We start from the raw sequence: 23,765 nt of genomic DNA on the forward strand, positions 1-23,765 counted from the left end.
ATCTATCTGCTTCAGCCAAGCGACATCTGGTGTGGAGGGGGCCCGTGCTTCTCTCGTTTCATAATCAAGTGTGAAGCACAGCAAAGAGTTTGGGATGCTCAAATTGGGGAATTAACTCTAAGAACCTGAGCCTCCCTGAGCCAATAACTCCCAGGCAGAGGCGCTTTTGGAAGCATGCTCAACGGAACAGTAACATGATGCTTTGAGAAAAGGGATTCCTGTGTTTAAATGCAATACTAGGAATAAGTGACTTGAGTACTACTCTTACCTCTGCCCCAGGCATCCCTGTGGAAGCTCCTGACCTGTGCCTCTGCTTCCCTACCTGAAAAGTAGAAGTAGCAAAACCTGCTACTGAAGGGCTGCCAGGCTTGACTATAAGCTGTTTACATACTTTGGGATACAACAACAAAAAATGTATGTATTTGTGCTGCGTTCTATAAAACCATGAGGTCTTAAAGTATATTTTCTATGAATAAGTTTGACATTTTATATTAAGCAAAAGAGATTATTGGTCTGTTTAGTAGAGCTAGCTGTCCAGTGTATTTAGAACAGCACACACTGAAGGCAATAATGGCATAAGGCAATACACCTCTCCTAGACTTTGTTTCCACAAATGCAGTATTAGGTAGTTGTATACACACTTTCAGATTACACTCACAGTCACAAGTGGAAAATCCAATCAGCTCTTTTTCACTTTGTTTCATGTAACCAACCCCTAGCGGATATTTTATTGAATTCTAAAACTGGCCCGAAATTTGCTTGGAGTGATGTGGCTCTACCCTTCAGAATAGCAGTTCTTCTCAGCATCATTTCGTTATAGCAGTATCGCTCCAGGGAAGAGGCATTTCCTTCTTCCCCTGACCTACAGATGTAACCTGAAGCATTAATTTCATTTAAAGATAACTACAATTTATGTCTTTCCAAACCCAGTTTATGGCTCTCAAATAATAACCACATAACTGAAGTCCCTCAGTAAGACATATCCCTTTTACCATTTGCCAACCTGGAACATTTGCTATTTTACTTCCTACAGCTGAGTTTTACACAAATTTTACCAGAAGGTAGTAGCAGGATCAAATAAAAATGGTCTGAAGTCACAAGAACTTTCCAGCTTTGAATACGTGTTGTGGCCAGAGGATCTCTAAGGAGAGAAATCTCATGGGGGATATTTCGATCAGAGAGGAGCGGTTTCTTTGCTATACCCATCTGTGCTAAGCCTATGGTGAGAACTCAAGGTGTACAGCTCCATCAGAAATGTACCTGATAAGCACAGCATGGCTGTAGAAGTGCACAGCATAACAAAGAAAGGGGAAGAAGCAGATAGGAGATTCAGACAAGAGCAAAATAAATGGCTCCAAGAAGTACATTGCTCGCCAGCCCTGAATATAAAAATCTGTGCACAAATATTTTCAGGAGCACGTCTTTAGACAGCAAGCAGCTGTGTACATGTGCAGAAACACAGCTAGAAGCCATGAGAAGGTATGATGAACAGCCATTTCACTGCTTCCAACAGAACCCTGAGCAGCAGCCCCAAAGAGAGAGACTCGTATGAGAGCTAGGAGGCTTCAGTAAAAGCAAGAAGCATCCCTGACAACACCCAAACTGCTGCTGAATACTGCACTGCAAGCATGACACCAGTGGTGATAAGGACAGCAGCTTTCTCGTGCAGTGCCGGGTCAGTGCAAGATGCCCTTTCTGCGAAGCCAAAGCCCTGCAGGACAATGTGCACTTGGCATCACAGCAGCGTACTCCAGAGGTGTCACTGTTTCTGTTGTGCCACCAAACCAGCCAAGGCATTTATTTGTTCCTTCTGTCCTGCCCTAAGCAATAGATGGATGGCAAGCAGAGCTTTGACCTTAGGTCATAATCAGCACATTTGCTATTTGAAGCCTTGGCTCGTATCACACAACTGTTCTGGCTACAAGTGCATTACATGTTACTGTGCTACCAACTTGATAGAAGCACAAGGCAATTATTCAGCTCCTACAGAAGGGATGATCTCAGCATAGATAAGGTTTGCCTTAGAGAAGGTTTCTTAGTGAGATTCTAAGCTCAAGATGAGTGCTAAACCTTCAACCCTCTTACAGCAGCTCTTTTTGACAATACTAAATAAGACAGGCTGCGCTTTCAAAAAAGTTATCCTTTCTCAGCATGCACCAGCAAGTTTTGCATGCACCAGCAAGTTTTCAAGTGTAATGAACTACATGCAGAAGTGGAGAAAAATGGGAAAAGCTGGACTGAGGCCATTTTGAAAGTGTAACTGCTAACAGTTATTCCAAAAACTGTCTCTGTGGGCTGCAGTCAATTATTTTGGTTGTTAGCTCTACTGTCTCAAAGTTTAGACTTTGCTACTGTGCCCAGCTTTCGTGTTTCATGGGATTTACCATTATTCCAGTAGGAATTTAATGGACTGCATGCCTTGCAGAGTTCACTATATATTGTGTTAAAGCAGGCCTTTAAAATCAAATGCATGAACTTCTTGCTACTTTATGGATTAAAAATGATCTTCCTCTGCTTCAAGACCTACTCCACCATGGTAAAATGAACCATGGAAGAGCTTCCTTCCTCTGGCTGTTCCACGGGGAGCTCTCCCATGAGAGAAGCACCTTTTGTTCTCTTGAAAAAAATAAAAAAAAAAAAAAAAAGAAATGTATGATTACCAAATTGCCTTCACAACCACGTGATGCCCAAAAGGAATTTTTCATGTCAGGTTACCTGCAGGGACCATACCACTCCTAGTGTGATGGCCAGGATGAGCAAGGAAATAGAACCACAAGAAGGTGTTTTGTTATAAGGGATGTAATTAGCCAAGCTCTTAGGAAAACAGCCATAGAAAACAATCCCACAAGTTACCAAGGCTTCAATATTGGATTACACGAGCTTCAGCTTTCCATACAAACTGCAACACACACACATTGGGTGGGGACTTCAATATGCTTCCTACAAACCCCGCACTCCCAGCGCACACCAGGCACTGTACAGCTCCAGGGTGGAGCCTCTCCTGTGATTACTTTAAACGCTCCTGGACAAGATTTTGGAAAAGACTCCCTGGGGCATGACAGGATACAAAAGCTTGGAAACACTTCCTGGAATATCTCACACAACCCAAGAACGTTTGCACTTAAACCCCACTGAGCAAAACAAAAAATCCATTCAGCTTTTTGTAATGTTTAAACTGAGGCAAAAACTCATTTCAGACTAGAGCAGCCCAGCACAGGAGAAGGGCATGAATCCACTATGTGGGCACTCCAACCACAACACAAGGGTGGCTCTGCCCTGCCTAATGGCCTGAGCACACCGGGAGCTCAGAAGGGAAAATCTCTACAGCTTCAACTACTTGTTGTCTCTCAAGTATTAATTTCCATCTACAGTCTGCATTTTTGCCTTTACTCACCATGCCTATACTATATTTGGATTCAGTAAATGCTTACTTCACACTTATTTCTGATCCTGCAAAGGACCTTTTCTTCACATGAAATCATCCTCTAGAAGTAGGTCCAAAGTCCACTTTTAATAAAATATCTGAACCATGCAAGTACCTCCAGACCTCTGACCAGACCCTGAAAAAGACTCAGGAAACAAATGAAGGCACTTGAACAAGAAAGCTCAGAGCTCTGACTTCCATCTTTTTCTCTTACAGAACTAGGACAAACAAGTCAGGCTGCCCTTCTGCATCTCAGTTCCTCAGCAGTAATAACAACTTCTTCCACCTTGACATGTTCAGACTGTAACTTCCCTGGGCTGGAAGCTCTCTTCGTACACATTTGTATGGTGCCTTGCACAGTAGGATGCCCGGTTTGGTCAGTGCCTCTAAGCAGTGACAAACATTAACCTGGGCAAGGTGGGGAATCCAGCTTCTGGGGGAAGTGTCAGTTCCCCGCTTCACTGAAGTATCACAGCCTCCACCAGGGGTGAAGTTAACTCAGGGCTGTGCTGCCTTCAACAGCCAGGCGTCTGCCCTGGGCTTGGGCTTCGGCTCGAGTCACAGCTCACCGTCCTCTGCATTATGTCAAGAAAAAGCTAGTGGGGCCACACAAGAAAGCAGCAGAATTATGGAGCGGACTAAAAATAATCTTTTGTCCCACAGAGAGCTCATCTGTGGGACAACGGAGACAAGAAGTTGCAACCCGAGTTCGGAACACATAGCCGAGCATGGAGTTTCTGAAGACGTCTTGCTGCTGAAGTCAGTGTGTAGCATCTGCTTCCCCCTTTATCCAGCCCTCCTTTCAAAGAAAAAGAGCAGTCAGAGCTGAGGCAGGGAGGATTTGCCATCTCATTGCAATGGGTCTATAAGCACGTGGGTGCTCAAAATGAACCAAGGAACAAGTCACCCCGTCAAAGGCACGAGGATTTTAGTAGAAACTTGAATGACAATGTAAGCTGCCCTAATATCAACGTGAACAAGGCTGGAAAAGATGGCTGCTTTCCTTTTTATCATCTTTCATATTCAAGTTCTCACAGCACCAGGTGCAGAATTAACTGTTACAATGGTAGCTCAGCAGTAATCTATAAAGGCAACTTCATGTATGTCCTAAAGCCTCAGTCACCAGAACCCCTTATAATATGAAGTTCAGCTGGTGCTCTTTTCCAAGATTCACTTATTGACCAGAACAACCATGCTAGATAGCAGCACTTGGGCCCAACACTCACTCCTGACTTAGCAAAGAGAGCGTGCCAGTAGAGGATGCTGTCAGCAACTGACCAATAAGTCAGGATCAGCTGTAAGAGGGAAGTAATAGGATGCTGTATTGCATTAAAGCAACATGTAGATTAAGGAGGAATGCAGTCCTAGAAAATGGCAGCATGTACTTGGGCACTATTTACAGATACGTTAAAACCGATGATGAAAACTGGGGGGTCAAGATTAAGATAATGACTGCAGTGATGGAAGACTGCCATTATAAGTGAAAGGGAGAGAGAAAACAATGGTGGATTTTGAAAGAAGGTCACTGGGAGACATGGACATAGACAACTCTGGCACAGGAGGCAGCATGGAACAAGCAGCAGTGACAGGTGAGAGCTCAGCAGGCAGCAGAAAGCACTCTGTAGTTGGCAGAGTCCTGGTGGGCCTCCAAAATGAGAAGGTTTTAGGGTTCAGTACTGGAAAGGACCAGGAGGCACATCCCAACTGATGGGTAGGAGAGATGTGATCAGAAGAATAGAAGAGATTTCACTCATTCCATTTCTGACAGATTAGGAAGTAAAACATTTATCCAGAACTTCAGGAGAAAGGCCCCTAATGCCAGGTGAGGAAAGCCTACAAAGTCTGGCTCTGGAGACCAAAAGGGTTACTTCCAAGGACCATTTAATTAGTGGCACACCGAGTGTTTTTGTTCACCTCAAATACATGCTGTCTCAAGGTTACTGACATTATGCAATATCACCCCTCTACCCTACAGAAAGAAGTGCACTCAGGCTACACCATATACACATTTTTAATCATGCTGAAGTAATCAAGTACGAAGTGTGATATGAAAGAATATTAGTAATTTACAAGCGATTGCAGATCAAACGGAGATTAACCCCTCTTTCATGACTTTTTTTCCTAGGTTCTACTTGTTTATTGGAAATTACAAGAATAGTCACAACTTAAAATCACAACTTAAACTGCTTTAGATGCTCTCAGTCCCCAACTAGAGAGCTAATTTATATGGGAAACATACTGTTAGTACCCATCCTGTGCTTGTATGCCACAGTGTAAATACTCTGACGTTCTGTTCCCATGTGTACCTAGCACACAGTTATGCGAACACCCAAGCTAATAGCATAGCTTACCACAAGGTTGGCTGCAACCACAGTATTAATAATCAAAAGCAACGTCTCTTCAAGATTGCTTTTCTACAAGATGCATGGGGCATTCCAGCAGTACGGGAATGTTATCATTAAACAGTCAATAACAGCATACAGATCTGCTGTTGCATTTTGAGACACTGGATTCTTTTGTTTTCATTCTGCTCATTGTATTTTCCTTGCTGATGCTCTGCTGGGGATACCGCAACACAATCCCATTCTGGTTTTGGTGACACGTCTTCAGTGCTGCTTCCAGCTACTGCTTTGGCAGAACCCAAATGTCAGCACATCCTGCCTGTACCCCAACCAGTAAAAATATATATATATTTTTTTTTTTCAAGAATTAAGTACTTATCTGCAGAAAGAAAAAAGTGAAAACCAGGCATAATAATGAAAGGCCCGTTAACTTATGACAGAAAGCAGGAAGGGTGTAAGAGAACTGCATTTTCTCCTACAGAGTTACTCCTGAAGACATACACAAAACCTAGGACAAGCAGGACTGAGAGCTGTCATTAGAGAAAGGCTGTAGCCATACTAAAGGGAGCACAGAAACAAAGAACAGAATCTCTAGAATTAAGGGAGGCCACACCTCCATTTGACAGCTGTATGGTAACTCAGCTGAGAATAACTCCACTAGGACTGCGTCAGCTCTCTGAAAGGCACCAACTTGTTCCCAGTAAAAATCTTCTACGAAAACTGGTATCATTCCATTGTGTGCTTTTCCCCACAAAGTATCTTGGGGAAATGAGTATCCCACTTGCAGATAGAGAGACCTAGGGAAAGAGGCTCAAGTCAAGGTCACACAATGACTCGCTGCTGAGGCTGCCCCTGCAGTTCCATGGCTCACACAGGCTCACAGCCATTGTCTTATTAACAGCAAAAGCCCTGTGGTTTTTCTAAAGTAGCCAAATCAGCCAGGTGATCTGCTTGGAAGGAAACAGACCAGGGAAAAGCACCTCTTTTCTTGCAACAGGGTACATCCAGACAAAGGATGGAGTATTTGAACCGTTCCAGGCAGAGAAAAGCAGTCGCTGTGGGTGTCCTCCACGCACCCTGCTCAGGCTGTGCCGCCGGCAGAGCACGGCCACGCAGCAATTTCATCCTGGGCATCCTCCTGGCAGCACCCACCTGCTGCAGAGGGAGCTCCCCACACACAGACACAGCTGGCACTGAGCTCCGTGGGAGCAAACTCATCCCAGACAGAAGGATGGATTTTTGTCTCATCCTTCATCCCATGGCTTAAGTGATGCCCAGGGGAACAGGCAACACTGCCAGCCCCTCTAGAAGCAGGAAACGCTCAAACCTGCCCTGAGCATCCCCTGCACACTCACATCTTCCATGCATTAGATGCCTTTCCACAGTTCCCCACAAACCTACCACAGCAGCCCACCCCACAGCAGCCCCTACCGCACAGTCCCTGCGGAAGCACTCCCCAGATACACCCGCCTACACCCCCCCCATCTGAACACTTGTACCTCCCCTCCATACACAGCTCCACACAGGAGCCCCCGGCACTCTCCCTTTCACACACAGCCACTGCAGTGCACCCCGAGCATGAACCCCCCCCAAGGAATCCCAGTGCCTCCTCTGCAGTTAACCCTCCTTGCACATTCTTCCACACAAATGTGTAAATCCCCAAATTTTGCCAAGTGCAACCCCCTAAAATCCATCTCTGTGCACACGCTTTGTTCATTAACCCCCAACACACTGCGCAAGCGCCCGACACACCCCTCCACACTCCCAAATGCGGCGTGAACCGCTCACACACCCCTTCCACGCCCCCACCATGGGCACCCTGCATGAACCCCAACACTCTACTCCACTCCCAACACCCCTGCACAGCCCAGCCCACGCCCCCCCACACACCTTGTGCATGAGCCCCCCGATGCACCCCCCAGACTTCATAAATCCCTGCCACCCCCATCACGCACACTGCATGAGCCCACCCACCATTACACACACGCTGCATGACACCCCCAGTACCTCCAAGCCCAGCAGAGGACACCCCCAGCACCTCCCCTTTCTCCATTCACACCTATCCACCCCAGTGGGACCCCCCCTCGCAGCCTGGACAGCCACAGGGACACCCTCAGACGGCCCCTGAGCGCTGGATACAGCCATGTCTCGCCAAGAGACAGACACGCCCCTCCAGCTCCACATCTGCTCCAGATTAAGCGTGCCAGGTGCTCCCCAGAGGCTGGCACCTCTCCAGGGGTAAAAGGAGATTGGGCAGGTTCAGCCCAGAGGAGCAGAAGCATCCCCGAGCCCCTAGGAAACGTGACCTTAGCAGCAGACTGAGTGGTGCAGCCCCCTCCTCACCCCGCCTCCTCACTGCACCAGGCAGCGATGCTAATTACCTTCCTCCAGCTCATCCATGCTCCCGATCTTCCGCGCCCCATCAATGGTGTAAATGTAGCGGACTCCCTGAGGCAGGTTGATGTTGTCGGACAGGGAGCGGGTCAGGTCAGCCAGGAGAGCATCAAAACTTCGGAAGCGGTCAGAGGACACAGCGTATACAATCCCCTTGAAGTAGCGGTCCCCGTTGCGATAGAAACGCACCTTCTTGGCTTTCTTCTCATTGCTCAGCGCCTGTAAGGTCCTGGTTCTGTAGAAGCTACAGTGAGCACTGTGAGTGGGGCTGGGCAGCCCGTTCATACGTGAGCCTCGCATGTTTCTGGACGCCTTGTCTCTTTCGTCAAAGTGTCCAAAATCAAGTTCCATAGTTTGGTGAACCCTAAAGATCTGAAGCTGAGCAGGAAGATGGGGAGAGAAAGAGTGTGAAGGGGACAGGTTAGAGCCAAGCAGAGCCACAAGCCAGAGAAAAACAACACTAATGCAAGCGCTGTGTCTGGAGCAGGACAGATGTATTTGGGAAGCGTCCCCTCCCCTGACCCAGATTTGTATCGATTCTAGGGGCTGAGGGTAGGAGTGGTCCTGGCGTTTTGAAAGGGATCCAACTACTGGGGGCAGGGAACACATTTCTAGAGAGCAGTCTGCTCCTGCACCTGGGAGTTTTCGAAATGCAGTAAAAGGGGACTCGGGGCCAAAAGGGACACATGACAGTTGCAGCTCGGCCCCAAAAAACTCATCCAAACACCAGTTGGCAATGAATTAAACCTCTGAGCCCTGTGAGGTTTCCTTTGGCAACAGAAAACAAGGAGATCCCAGTGAGTCAGCCCTTCAATCTGTCGAATCACGGAAGGAACCAGAGCATCTGAATATTTAACGTTAGAATAAACTGGCATTTATGAAAGAATGGTCACAGGGGAATAAGCAGTTTCTTTGTGACAGCCTGTTCAATAAGGGTTAGCAATGAGATCCAGCCCACCCTTCCCCCTATCCGCAGCCCCCTCCTAGCCCATCAATCAATTCCCAGGACCAGCCTACATCTCTAAGAAGAAATGACTGGAAAGAAAAAATCTGTCATTGAAACGAGGCTTCTATGAGCTCTTTTCAGCAGCCTGAGCCGCTTCTGAATTGCATTTCTGCTCCCGTTTAATGAGGAGGAGAAAATAAAGGGGCTATTTCCAACCCCCTTCCAGCCTTAAGTGATTTAATTGCTGGAAGTGCCCCTGCCCAAGGGACACGCCGCCCCTGCCAGCTCACCTTTCATTGTTCTGAGCACAGGGGGCTCCTAGCGCAGGGGAAGAGCAGAGAAAAGCAGGGACTTGAGCTGACAGTCATTAATCAGGAATTTCTGCATAGCCCTTAGTTTATACCCAAGAACAACCTTCCTCCCGCACCAAACCCCAACACAAAAGGAGGAGGAATCCCCCAGCCCTGCAACAGAAAGATTTCCACTCCATTGGCACAGCCAGGAACATGCAACTCATGTATGTTGCTTGCATGTTAACACGGGGCAGGAATTGGATTCACAGCCCGCACTCGGCAGCCAGGTATAAATGTAGGAAAAGCTGTTGCTATCTCTTCCCCGCCCCTCACATTTGCCAGAACTGAGCTGCTTGCCTGCATTTTACAATGTCACCGTGACCTGTACGTGAAAAATCATTGTCCCCAGCCTGCGGTAAAGCAGATGACAATGCAGGCAATCCATAGAGAAACCCCAAGTTCAGAACGTTTTCCCCACGATGCTAGCTGGGGTAGATTCAGGCTTGTGTCATGTGCTGAACAATGAAACATCCAAGCAACTTCGGGAATGAATCAGAGGATGCAGGGGTTTTGTTTTAAAAATGCTTTGCAGATGCTGCAAGATACTAAGAGAAAGATTCCTCCTTCCATCTGACATCTGTTACTTTTCTGCATGCAAGTCACTCGAAAGAGCTCTACTCACCGGTTTTCAGCGCACAGGGTGGAGATGCTGAGAGAAAGAAAACCAGGCTCACTCTGCCTTTGTTGTCTGAGCTCCAAGCAAGAAATTCCTGCCAGGGTGGATGAGACGCCTCCTAGGTCCTAGTGCCTTGTTCGATCCCTTCATGGTAACTTTGCCTCGGTGGGTTTTACTCTATCATCATTCAGCTGCTTGTAGTCTTCTCTGTATCTGAGGGGGGAAAAAAAACAGGGTGTGTTCTTTCCAGCTCTGGATATGTTAATAGACAGGTAAACAAAGAGTTTAAAGGGGCAAGTTTGGAGCCTGTGTTCTGAAGGGAAAAAAATTCTCCTTAGCTCTAGCTTCACCAAGAAAGCATCTGCCCCACTGAAAAAAAGAGCTTAATTAGACTGATGCACCAATTTTATAGGATTACCAGTACAGGGAGGTCATGGCTACAAGCCTACGATGTATTACGATGCTGGCACAGGACGCCAGTGTGTTAGGAAAGCAACTAAGAAAACAGTTGACCAGTGGCACTGGGCCCAGTCTTGCTGCTGTATGGGTTTTACACAGCATTCATGGTTTACACTGGCAAGCAGGAAGAGACAATTCACTTGGTGGTTCTGCATGCAGTGGCCCTGAATAATTTTTCTCCGTTAACATTGGACATAAGCCAAAGCCAGGGCTCTGAATTCATTCAAGTACCCAAAGGGGTTGGGGATGGAGTCAATCGCCACAAGCTTAACCCAACAGATTCAGCCTGGCTCAAATCCCAAACGAAGTGAAGTTTGGATTCCACTGCAGAAGGATTCAGCTGTCGCAAAATCGCAAGAGGCTCCTTCCCTGAGACAGCAAAATCTTTCACCTGCTTTCTGGACAAAGATTTCCATTCTGCCAGGGGAAGAGCAACACTGCGAGCCCCACTCCTGACCCTGCTGGTGCTGGTCCCCTCTTTATGTTAGAAAAGAATAAGCCTTGGAAATGGGAGGGTCTACCCATCTGTAGAAGGAAATCTTTCCTAACAATGCTGTGTCTGTTTTGAGTGAAAACATAAGATTTTGTCATTCTGGCGCATTACTCATTTATACAGAAAAATTTAGTATTTATTCCAGCTTTGTCTGCCTTGTATATGACAGTCCAGGAATGCTGACAAAACCACTAAAAGCTCCTCTTTGTTTCCCCAGCAACTTTCACACATGACATTTGTAAAGTTTCCTTACTTCCTGAAACCATCCTTTTATTCATATAAGGTTCCTCTGCACCCTCTGCAAAAGCTGTCGGCTGCTCCCCTTTGTGCTTGGTGGGATCACTAAAGAGGAAGCCACAGATCTGCTCTCCTTCCTCAGCAACTAGCACTTGAGGGGACCACAGGAGAGAGCAGGAACTGTGCTTCTCAGGGCATGTCAGTAGGTCTCTACATGCAGATGCAAGAGTTCAAGGATTCTCCTTCCCATTCCCAAATTAGAAAATATCTGGACATGCATCACCATGTGCTTAATCAGTCCAGGATTATCAATTCTTACCTATAGTACTGTTGTAACTATACATGTATTCATATTTTTTAAATGCAAAGGTACAAATTATTATGCATGTGCTAAGTGCAGTAAGAGCAAGAACAGAGAAAAACAAACTTAGTCTTCAGTGGTGCGCATAACTTAGACACAGAAGAGGCAAACTGTTTGGGATCGTGTCTGAGGCATCTGGATACTAGTCAGGGGCAACGTGGCAGGATGACAAAATTCATGAAGTCGGTGGAATCGTACAACTTATCTCCCAAGTATGACTTGTTTGGGGCATGCTGAGGACAGCACATGGTCTCGGACAGCACTAACAGGTGGCTTTTGACTTCTTTCCACATTTGAGACCATGCCCACTGGTAAGAAGATGAAGTGTGTGGATATGGACATGCTTGCTTAGGACACTGCCAGAAGCTTTTTGAAGCATGGGCACTTGCTTTTAAAAGCATTCAGATTTAAGCAGAACTACTCTGGCAAGAAACCCGGTATTTGCTCCTGGGCTACACAACGTGGCATAGAAATAACCCTTTCTTGGTGAGTGTAAGGGCCTACTTCTGACTGGTTTTATTGGTCAGGCAGATGAGATTCTTCAGAGCCCCCAAGGAGTTTAATGCTGGTCAAAACATACTTCAGAAGAGAATATCCTCTGAGACACTAATCTGAACCATATTAGGCAGCATGAGATATTGAGAATTGGAAAATATCTTCCCATCAATAACTTCATCTAGATAAAAGGGAAAGATAAATTTAGCTTTTCATATTAAAATATCTGCTTTAAATCAGGTGAATCATCTTTCCTCCAGGAAACTAGCATTTAAACTTCTGCCTGTGTAACTAAATCTGGAAGAAGACGTGTTTGTTGACATTGCTGGGCAACTGCTGTACTTTGGAGAGAAGCAGACTGCAGGTAAAAGGGATTTTGTGACTACTTCTCTGCTAACTTCTGTACATATAAGTAGAAAATCCAGTTTCTATCATCACAAGTCAGTCTTAAGTTCTTTCTATGTCAACACCACCACCCTGTTGCTTTGCTATATACCATCCTGAGCTCTATAAAATAATTCTGTCTTGATAGCACAGCACATTTTACCCATCAGGATGTAAGTTTGGGTGATAAGCAGCTGAAGTCTGGCTGCACCACAGATGAGAATTCTGGAAAAAATTAAATCAAGCAATCATTGCTTTTGAAGGAAGTCTTGGATCATCGTACTCCAGTCAGTCTATTTAGATGCACATGTTTAATTACTTTTCTTATTTGAACCTCTGTGCTTTTGGACTGCTTTCAAAATGTCATCCTTGATCACTCCTTTCAAAGCCTTGTTTGATGAGATCTTATATGCCAAAGCCCCCTGAAATCACACGTGATCATTTCAGGGCTCTGCTAAATGTGTCAGAGCAGTCAAAGACTAAGGCCCGTAAGGCCAGCGGCTCACTTTTGACCCTATAGAGCAACAGGCTTTAAGCCTGAATTTTCAGAGGAGCTGACAGTTCCTTGAAGAGCTATCCTGTATTAACCTATAGAGTTAAGTCCCTCCTACATGATACTGCGAGCTAATAAGCAAGGGGGACTTGGCAGACTTTCACCACATAACATTTGTTTCCTTTGGAGATTTATTTTTACAGGGACCACACACATCTGAAAGTCTTTTAAATACCAATGCTAGTAAGCCAAAGTCAGCTTGCTGCTGGGGAGAGAAGGGTGGAGGAATACCTCCACAGCATGGCTTCACCACTCTGAGCCTTGTAACCTCTGCAGAGGCGGTTCAGACTCAAGTCACAGATAGCCTGAATCTTTAAAAATCCCAGGGAGCAGCAGGGACAAAGCTTTCTGCCTGGGGAAGGAGGAGAGGGTGCAAGCTGAAGCTTCCAACTGTTTGGCTGAGCTCTACGGCCACCTCCAGCAGCCAGACCGTGTGGGGCTCCTCACCTGCACCTCCCAGCACCAGCACCCCTCAGATGGGACTTGTCACTGCTCTGGAGCCAGCCTCCAGATCCCACCAGCTGTGCTGAGTCAATGTTTCCATGCTGCAGCCCTCTACCCTTGGCAAACACCCCTCAACTTCAGCAGATTACTTTGGCTTCAGATAAACTTCTGCTGAAATTTGGGAGAAATGGGCCATGCATGCTCTGTGGGATCAACAGTACGCATGCTGCAAGTGAAAAGGCCATTCCCTGGGCTAATAAACCCTTTGTAAGTATCTGGAAACAATGCAGCTCATAATGAGTAATTCAATGACTCACTGAAGACATTCCCTACACATCCAGATATGAAAAAGCACTAAAACACACGACCGTCATTCAAAGAAAACCTTTTGCACTGGGTTTCATCTGGCTCATCCCCTCTCTATTACAAGCAAACCATCTAAATCAATGTTTTTCTTCTGCAGCTGAAAACAAATTTCCTGATAGCAGAAAAAGCAACACCCCCACCACAGTACCCCATGTTATCCCATACAAATCCTGCCACATCCAGGGGGTTCCACAAGCCAAATTTTGGTGGCAATCCAGTGGCACTGTTTTTCCTTAACAGCAATTTGCAAAGCTTGCAGAAAGCCATGGAAACATCTGCCACATACATTGCCTCTACCCTGGGGGAGATGCAGAGCCTCACAGAGGTTGACAGTACATTTTTGCTGACCAAACTAAGTATGATATATGGCTTGCAGGTTCTAGCTAAGGTCATGACAGATGGGACCACAAGAAATCCAGATGTCTCCTTTCACAGAGGTTGTCCATGGGCTGCATCATAACAGTAGACTCATGACCAAGACTAGAAGTTTCTAGATAATTGACCTACAAGACTAAAATTTTAAACAGATGATGAAGAATGCCTTCTGTGGCCTCAGTAGTCATTAGGAGCTTTTGAACTCTGAGAAGATATTCAGCACAGCACAGGACAAAGACTATAAGTAATAAGAGGACAAATTACACCAACCTGGAGTTCTCAACCTCTGAGGCTCATTTTGAACTTTGGAGTTGCAAGAAAATCATGATCATCCTGTATGATTGGCAGACTACAGGCCTACGAAGTTTACAAGAGGAATAGGAAGGCGAGCTCAATGCTCTTGGTTTTGAATCACAACTCATTCCAGTGCGTGAAGAAGTCCCTATCCTATACAGATCCTCCTTTTCCATAGTCCTAAGCATTTCTCACATCCACGTACCCTAACACATTGCCCATAAGTACTCTCAATTGATGCCCACACTGTCTTTGGAGCACACAGCCCTTATTAGTAGAGGGCTCACCTTCAGCCCATGATTGTGCCAACACACCTGATCTCCAGCAGCAGCACATGGGAGACAAACTCCCAGGGAAAGTAGAAGGCTCTGAGGAAACCTGTCTGCTGGAAGATGAGCAATCAGTATTTAGAGCGCGGATTCTGGCTGAGCTCAGCTGCTGTGCAGAGATGCTGAGCTGTCAGCTACATAGTAGAAATAATTGTCATTCAGCTTGCTCACCTCTACTAGTATAACAGCTGAGATAGAGGCAGCTCAAAGGTTTTTACACTCTCCAAGAACGGAGAGAGCAGAGTGGGAAAGTGCTTTTGTGCTGGTGTCTGATTGCTTTCAGGGGATGGTTCCAACCTGTTTTGCCCTAAAAAATCACAGAGAACAGTAGCAAATGATTTTTTTATGGCTGCATATACTGCTTAGCTATTTTGCTATTTTTCTTCAGGCATACATTTATCTAAGAAACTGATAATCATTGCTTTGAATCTACACTGAAATTTAAAGGTAGATACAGAAATTAACAAATTTATTTTAATCTGAGATGTTATCTGCTCAAAACCCCATACAAATTAGAATACATGAGCACACAAAGATTGTTGTTAAAATACCAATGAACACATTCTTGTTTGCATAGATGTAGTCCCTCACTCTAGAAGGACACAGACTCATTACAGTCAGCCAGAATGAAAAAAATACGCTATAGCTGAAAAAATACACTACAGCTGACATCTCCAGTCAGCTTTCTCCAACAACCAGATCCAACTCTGCAGACACCATGCTAAACTGAACCCGATCTCCTAGATTACTACAAGGCTTTGGAAAGCTGGGCGTTGCATGCAGGAGCCAGCAGCACCGTCTGTTTGTGGTACAAGGCATCCTTGAGTACTCTAAGCATGTGAAGGAAGCAGGTTTCAGAAAAATATGATAGGCAAAGTCCTGCCTCTAGCAGCTATCAATGCATCCAGGGATTTTAGATACCTCCTGAGAACCTACTAAGAGCTACATGTAGGTTTTATCTCTGAAACAAACGTTAAGGTATGGAAACACTTCAAGACACTGCCTTCCAAATAGCTGTACTTAAAAGCACTGAAACTCTGATCTGAACTTCAGCAGCTCATCTGCTCCCTGCATGCATGCCAGAGTTGTGCTGACAAGTGAGAGATGGCTTCAGGCAGAAGTTCTCCTGAAGCTGACACCAGAAACTCCACTGTTGATTCTGATGGCATTTCATCTTCAGATTATGCATGTTCTGTTCATTATGAACTCCCCCCCAAGTTAAGATAAAGTTATTACATGTCACTGGCCCAAATCTCCAGGTTGTGGGCTACTTCTGCAGACATAACCCTGACAGCCAGTCATTAAAGTAGGGCTTGCCTTACTTTTAAGCCTATACAAACCCAGTCACCTCTGGGCTGGTCACGCTAGAGAAAATTTCTTGTTCTCTACTTTATGTACTTCCCACATTCCACTTTGGGATATCCATTTTAGGCCTCCTTCCTTGCTTCTTCCATAGAGGTGTGAAAGAGGGACCTTGAGAGAGGGCTACTTTTACTGTGGGCAGTGCTAATCACAACAGAGTGGATTACCCACATCGCGCACACATCACTCTCACAATGCAAGTAGCACCAGCGCACTTTGGTTCCCCTTGAGGTTGGCAGATGTGACAGGAAATATCTGTGCGCCACAGATGAGAGTGACTGTGTAAGTTCAGTGCACAAAAGGTACCTCCACTGCGCCTCGCAAAGCAGCAGAGACCTGCGGAGACCCATAAGGGCTCATCTGCTGGCAGCAATCATCATCAGGACCTCAGTGCAAACCATTCTTGCTTTGGGCCACTTCCTTAGGCCATAGGTGTCTGTAAGACAACAATGATGCCACCCTGTGGCAATACTGAGCATCAGGAGTGAAAAAACTGATCCCTATTCAAGCGTTAATCAGTTAGGAGTGACTGCCGCTCCCAAACGTGCTGTTTGGTCCCTAGCAAGGAAGGGAAGGAAACGGGGGTTGATAAGCAGTCACCATGCTCCAGCAGCAGTGCAGTAGCTGTGGGCCATGAAATGCCGGGAGGGACTTGCAGGCATAACAGCTGGTCTGGTTGTTTAGATGAATTGCTGTGGCAAAAAAGAAATGAATGACCTCTCCTTACACACTTTGCATTTCACACCCTCCTACCCGCTTTGCGGAGAAGCAAGATGCTAGAACAGGAAAGATCTTGGCTTTCTGCCTTGGAATTATGCAAGGACACTGCAAGCTCTAAAATATGGTCACTTCCCCTCAACTCAGTGAGCGGTAGCATCCACAGAGGTCTGTTCCTTACCCAGATACAGAACTGATGGCCATATAATGAGTATTCATCATCATAACATGCAGTGTCTGCACAGCATGACATTACTTCCTGCTAGAAGCGATCACCTGTGACCAGAAATTCAGGTAAACCTGAACAATACAGCTAGTACTTAATTACGATGATTTAATTCAAGGAACTAATCTGATAGACTTGTTTTAACTTCCTCGTAGCAATCCAATTCCTATAAGCTGGCTATTTTTCGTACAAGTTTCAGCACAGACTATACATTTGCAAGAACCTAACAACAGCGAGCGGGAGATAGACTGGTGGAGCGACTCCCTGCAGGACTGGAGGGAGGGGGACCAGGGTGAGACGCTCCAAAGGCGGGTGGACCCCCTGCCCTGTTCCCATCGGGCAGAGGGAGGGGACCTGCGAGTTGAGGAGGAATGGAGACAGGTCCCTGCTCGACCTCGCAGGAGATGCCCTCCCCTTCCGGTGCCGCCTTCCCAGGTGCCCTTGAACAATAGGTTTGAGGCCCTGGAGCTTGAGAGACCGGTGGGTGAGGATGAGGTAGGAAGCCTACCCAGGAGGATGCCTGAGGTGAGGAAGCTGACTCCACGCCTCAGGACTGCCTCCACCAAGAAAGAAAGAAGGGTGATTGTTGTGGACGACTCCCTCCTCAGGGGAACGGAGGGCCCTATTTGTCGGCCTGACCCCACACATAGGGAAGTCTGCTGCCTCCCTGGGGCCAGGGTCAGAGACATTACCAGGAAGCTTCCAAATCTGGTTCGCCCCTCTGACTATTACCCACTTTTGATAGTCCAGGCTGGCAGTGACGATGTTGAAAAGAGAAGCCTCAAGGCTATCAAACAGGACTATAGGGGGCTGGGACGATTGGTGGAGGGAGCGGGAGTGCAGGTGGTGTTTTCGTCTATCCCTACGGGGGAAGGGAGAGGCACGGAGAGGACACGGAAAGCTCGTGTGGTTAATAGGTGGCTCAGAGGCTGGTGCCAACACAGAAATTTGGGGTTTTTTCACCATGGGGAGCTTTACTCGGTACCTGGCCTGATGGCCCCAGACGGGTCCCTATCTCCAAGGGGAAAACGGATCCTAGGCCAGGAGCTGGCGGGGCTCATAGAGAGCGCTTTAAACTAGGTAAGAAGGGGGACGGGGCTCAAACAAGGCTTGTTGGAGCTGTGCCGGGGGAAACAATGGCTAGGCCGGGGAAGAAGGCGATGGCCCAGCTGAAGTGCATCTACACTAGTGCACGCAGCATGGGTAACAAACAGGAGGAGCTGGAAGCCATCGTGCAGCAGGCAGGCTACGACTTGGTTGCCATCACGGAGACGTGGTGGGACCGCTCCCACGACTGGAGTGCTGCAATGCCTGGCTATCGGCTCTTCAGGAGGGACAGGCAGCACAGAGGGGGTGGTGGCGTGGCTCTCTACATTAGAGAATCTTTTGATGTTGTGGAACTCCAGGCTGGGAATGATAAGGTTGAATCCCTGTGGGTTAGGATCCGCGGGAAGGCCGGCAAGGCTAGCATCCTGGTCGGGGTCTGTTATAGACCGCCGAACCAGAATGAGGAGACGGATGAGGAGTTTTATAGGCAACTGACAGAAGTTACAAAATCGTCGGCGCTTGTCCTCGTGGGGGACTTCAACTTCCCGGACATATCCTGGAAGCACAACACGGCACAGAGAAAGCAGTCTAGGAGGTTTCTGGAGAGCGTGGGAGATAGCTTCCTGACGCAGCTGGTCAGTGAACCTACCAGGGGTGGTGCCCCGCTAGACCTTCTCTTCACAAACAGAGAAGGACTGGTGGGAGATGTGGTGGTCGGAAACTGTCTTGGGCAGAGTGACCACGAAATGGTAGAGTTCTCTATTCTTGGCGAGGCCAGGAAGGGGACCAGTAAAACTGCTCTATTGGACTTCCGGAGGGCTGACTTTGAGCTGCTCAGGACGCTGGTTGGCCGAGTCCCTTGGGAGGCAGTTCTGAAGGGCAGAGGAGTCCAGGAAGGCTGGGCGCTCCTCAAGAAGGAAATCGTGATGGCACAGGAGCGGTCCATCCCCACGTGCCCAAAGACGAGCCAGCGTGGAAGAAGACCGGCCTGGCTCAACAGAGAGTTGCGGCTTGTGCTTAGCAGAAAAAAGAGGGTTTATAATCTTTGGAAAAAAGGGCGGGCCACTGAGGAGGACTACAAGGATCTAGCGAGGCTGTGCAGGGAGAAAATTAGAAAGGCCAAAGCTCATCTGGAGCTCAACCTGGCTACTGCCGTTAAAGACAACAAAAAATCCTTTTACAAATATATCAACGCGAAACGGAGGACTAAGGAGAATCTCCATCCTTTACTGGATGCGGGGGGAAACCTAGTTACTAAGGATGAGGAAAAGGCTGAGGTGCTTAATGCCGCCTTTGCCTCAGTCTTTAGCGGCAATACCGGTTGTTCTCTGGATACCCAGTGCCTTGAGCTGGTGGAAGGGGATGGGGAGCAGGATGTGGCCTTCGCTATCCATGAGGAAATGGTTGGCGACCTGCTACGAAGCTTGGATGTGCGCAAGTCGATGGGGCCGGATGGGATGCACCCGAGGGTACTGAAAGAACTGGCGGAGGAGCTGGCCGAGCCACTTTCCATCATTTATTGGCAGTCCTGGCTATCGGGGGAGGTCCCAGTTGACTGGCGGCTAGCCAATGTGACGCCCATCTATAAGAAGGGCCGCAGGGCAGACCCGGGGAACTACAGGCCTGTCAGTTTGACCTCAGTGCCCGGAAAGCTCATGGAGCAGATTATCTTGAGGGTCATCACGCAGCACTTGCAGGGCAAGCAGGCGATCAGGCCCAGTCAGCATGGGTTTATGAAAGGCAGGTCCTGCTTGACGAACCTGATCTCCTTCTATGACCAAGTGACGCGCTTGGTGGATGAGGGAAAGGCTGTGGATGTGGTTTACCTTGACCTCAGTAAGGCTTTTGACACCGTTCCCCACAACATTCTCCTCAAGAAACTGGCTGCTCGGGGCTTGGACTGGCGTACGCTTCGCTGGGTTAGAAACTGGCTGGATAGCCGGGCCCAAAGAGTTGTGGTGAATGGAGTCAAATCTGGTTGGAGGCCGGTCACTAGTGGTGTCCCCCAGGGCTCGGTACTGGGGCCAGTCCTCTTCAATATCTTTATCGATGATCTGGATGAGGGCGTCCAGTGCACCCTCAGTAAGTTTGCAGATGACACCAAGCTAAGTGCGTGTGTCGATCTGCTCGAGGGCAGGAAGGCTCTGCAGGAGGATCTGGATAGGCTGGAGCGATGGGCTGAGGTCAACTGTATGAAGTTCAACAAGGCCAAGTGCCGGGTCCTGCACCTGGGGCGCAACAACCCCAAGCAGAGCTACTGGCTGGGAGATGAGTGGCTGGAAAGCTGCCTGGCCGAGAGGGACCTGGGAGTATTGGTTGATGGTCAGCTGAATATGAGCCAGCAGTGTGCCCAGGTGGCCAAGAAGGCCAACAGCATCCTGGCCTGTATAAGAAGCAGTGTGGCCAGCAGGTCTAGGGAAGTGATTGTCCCCCTGTACTCGGCTCTGGTGAGGCCACACCTCGAGTACTGTGTTCAGTTTTGGGCCCCTCGCTACAGGAAGGACATGGACGTGCTCGAGCGAGTCCAGAAAAGGGCGACCAAGCTGGTGAGGGGTCTGGAGAACAAGTCTGACGAGGAGCGGCTGAGGGAGCTGGACTTGTTCAGCCTGGAGAAGAGGAGGCTCAGGGGCGACCTTATCGCTCTCTACAGTTACCTTAAAGGAGGCTGTAAAGAGGTGGGGGTTGGTCTGTTCTCGTACGTGCCTGGTGACAGGACGAGGGGGAATGGGCGAAAGTTGCGACGGGAGTTTTAGGTTGGATGTTAGGAAGTACTTCTTTACCGAAAGGGTTATTAAGTATTGGAACGGGCTGCCCAGGGAGGTGGTGGAGTCACCATCCCTGGAGGTCTTTAAAAGACGTTTAGATGTAGAGCTTAGCGATATGGTTTAGTGGAGTACTTAGTGTTAGGTCGGAGGTTGGACTCGATGATCTTGAGGTCTCTTCCAACCTAGAAATCTGTGATACTGTGATACTGTAACATCACCGGCAAACTCAGGCCTCAGGAAGCCCACCTGAGCCTGTGAGTTTGAGTTCTCAAATCATCCTCAGTGGTTGGTCAGGCCCAGACCACTGCTTCTTGACAATGATGCAGCCAGATTTACACACACCTTTTCCAGTTTGCACAGCAGGATTAAGTGATTTATCCCTAAACTGGAAAAGGAACTTTTTTTTTCCCATTACAGGATCTTCAAAATCAGAATGCCCCTTGCTTAAACTGTACCAGTTTATGCTTTGAGCTATTCTGTGAGGAAACAAGCTCCAGAGGCAGAGTTTTAGCTTAGTATTACATTAAAACATTAACTGTGATGTGACTTATTTGATTCATGTCAGATGAAATGAAGGCTTTGCAGAAGCTAAATTATTGTTTTGTTTCACGTAGCCTGTTGGGTGGTGATGGTAAATCATTTCAAATCGGAACAGATCCTAGGAACAGGCTCCCAACGGGACAACAAAGCTTTCTTCTCCTTAGTGCAAGGCCTGCTAAACCAGCACAGGCAATTGGTTGAGGAGCTTACACTTAGAGAAAATAAGTTATCAGGCAGTTACATTTCAGGCTTGCTTGACCCACACCCCCCTTTGTAGATGCCCTTCTCTTTGCTCCCCCCAGTAGGAAGCAGTTAGAGGCAGTGCCAGCAGATGGCAACCCACTAAGAGGTTTGCAGTGCCTGGTGGAGCCATGCTGGCCAGCAGCGTGGGCAGCCCAAGGCAGCTGCCTTCCTGCCTTGGCAAGGCAGCAAGAGGACCTGAGAAGTTTTGTCATTGCAATTGAATCTTGGAAGGAGATCAGAGGCTCTGGAGGATATCCAGCTGTTTTGGACTTTACTTCACCCACTCTGCGGTAGAAATGCCTCTGCAGTATTACTAACAACCCATTCTGATAGTCTAATTCATTCCGTAAAATTTGTGGTAGCCCCTCAGTGCTAAGGCATGGGAAGCTCACACACGCAGGTGGCTACTGATTGGTATGGCTCAGGGTCAGTCTCCCTTTTTACTTCCAAAACCTTTGCAGAAGGGCAGTTTCCTTTAAGCAGAGCCTTCTGAAGTGCACGCTTAAATTCACACACACTGGCATTTCAGGCAGATTATACAGCCACACACAGACCATTTTCTACATATCCCCATGCCCGAGGTTTCCTTTTATCCAGCTCTAGGAGAACCTCTACTTTATGCTGTAAATTACTGTTCAGACATTTCCCTCCCTCTGACAATTCATGGCACGAGGTGTTTTAGGGTTTATGTGCAGAAAACATTTTGAATAGTGTTTTAGGTGTTCAGATTCTTCCTAGATGTTTAAAGGCTAGGGGTTAATGGGTCTGATGGTCCTTGCAAAGCTAAAGTGAAAGCTTCTTTAGTAGGAGCAACACTTTATTCCAGCCCATAGACACAGGAACAGGGTGTCCAGGTACACATCAGAACCTCAAGGACCAGAGCCAGAACACAAATTCAGGCAAGCCACAACCCACTCTGCATCCATGTAGCTGGCAGCAGCTGAGCTGGATGCTGACAGCCAGGAGAAAGATGCTGCCTGCCGACCACGCCTTGCCAGCCTGGCCCCCACAAACAGAGCACAAGCAGAATATTATTCCCCTCATACGGGAGCCCAGCCTTTTCTAGAGCCTGTGCTTTTGCATTTACAAAGGGAGAGTTTAGATCTGCGACTGCGAAAACCGATCAGTCTTCCCAGCAATTAAACCCTAAACCCAGACACGTGCTTCAGGAACTTGAGGTTTTTGTTTTGGTTTGGAGAAGGTTTTAAGAACTGAAAAACATGATTTTTTTCCCATATAGAATGGTAACTCCCAAGCAGAACTCAGCAGGGAAGTACTACTGAAAAAGCAACCATTTTGGAGTCATTAAGGGGGAGATGAGTAAGCTGTCTAGCAAGGGAGGAGATTACAGCAATATCCTGCTAATTAGTAGGGGAGGAGACAGGAGGTCCCATTCATTGAACTACTGCTTTTAATTAGGATCTGGAGTCACTGTGTTGGAGGGCTGCTTTCCACCCCCTCATCCAGAGGAGATGTTAGCAGTAGTTTTATGTTAATTTATGTTGGCCAAAAACCTAGCAATTTTAGGAGACACAATTAGATTTCAGAGGACAGCTTGTTAATATTCATTTCAGCTTCTATAAATACATTCCTAATCCACTGCAGGATTTAGCAGGCTGTGGATGTGTCATTGTGCACATTAGATTTGTTACAGAGCAGGGGGTTGTGTTAGGTCATGTGGGTCTCTAAGAGAGGAGTGAGCCCACGCTGTGACAGGGATGGATGATAACTTGCTAGCTGTCTTGTGGAAGGTGGTATATTTGTGTTTATGCTAGAGTGATAAGGTACTTGACAGGCCCCAGGACAAACACACATGATGTCTCAAACAGCTGCTGCAAGTACAGTCTTCATCTTCGTCTCCTGGGCTTCCCATACCAACTTCAAGTTACTGTTCCTAGCAGAGCAGGCAGCTCCCAGCTTTTTCCTTATGTTTCTTCATGGTCTCTCACATCCCTCACAGAGAAACTGTTTCAGAGTCTCTCCTTTGCTTCTCACACTCA

At 47.4% G+C, this 23,765-nt stretch overlaps 1 protein-coding gene across 6 annotated transcripts in view; it reads right to left on the reverse strand.

Annotated features, from left to right (window-relative positions):
• DCX (doublecortin) overlaps positions 1–23,765 on the reverse strand; it is a 102,695-nt gene that overhangs the window by 72,277 nt on the left and 6,653 nt on the right. For all 6 annotated transcript variants that reach the window (XM_083797428.1, XM_083797429.1, XM_083797432.1 and 3 more), the window contains 2 exons: positions 10,082–10,288; positions 8,148–8,538 (listed from right to left, as the gene is read on the reverse strand). In XM_083797428.1, coding sequence (XP_083653554.1) covers positions 8,148–8,511 — 364 coding nt within the window. In that variant the 5' untranslated portion in view covers positions 8,512–8,538; positions 10,082–10,288. Of the gene's footprint in view, positions 1–8,147; positions 8,539–10,081; positions 10,289–23,765 lie in introns of those variants that run through there.

This window comes from Anser anser (genome assembly GCF_964211835.1).
Source record: "Anser anser genome assembly, chromosome: 13".
NCBI classification, from domain to species: domain Eukaryota; kingdom Metazoa; phylum Chordata; class Aves; order Anseriformes; family Anatidae; genus Anser; species Anser anser.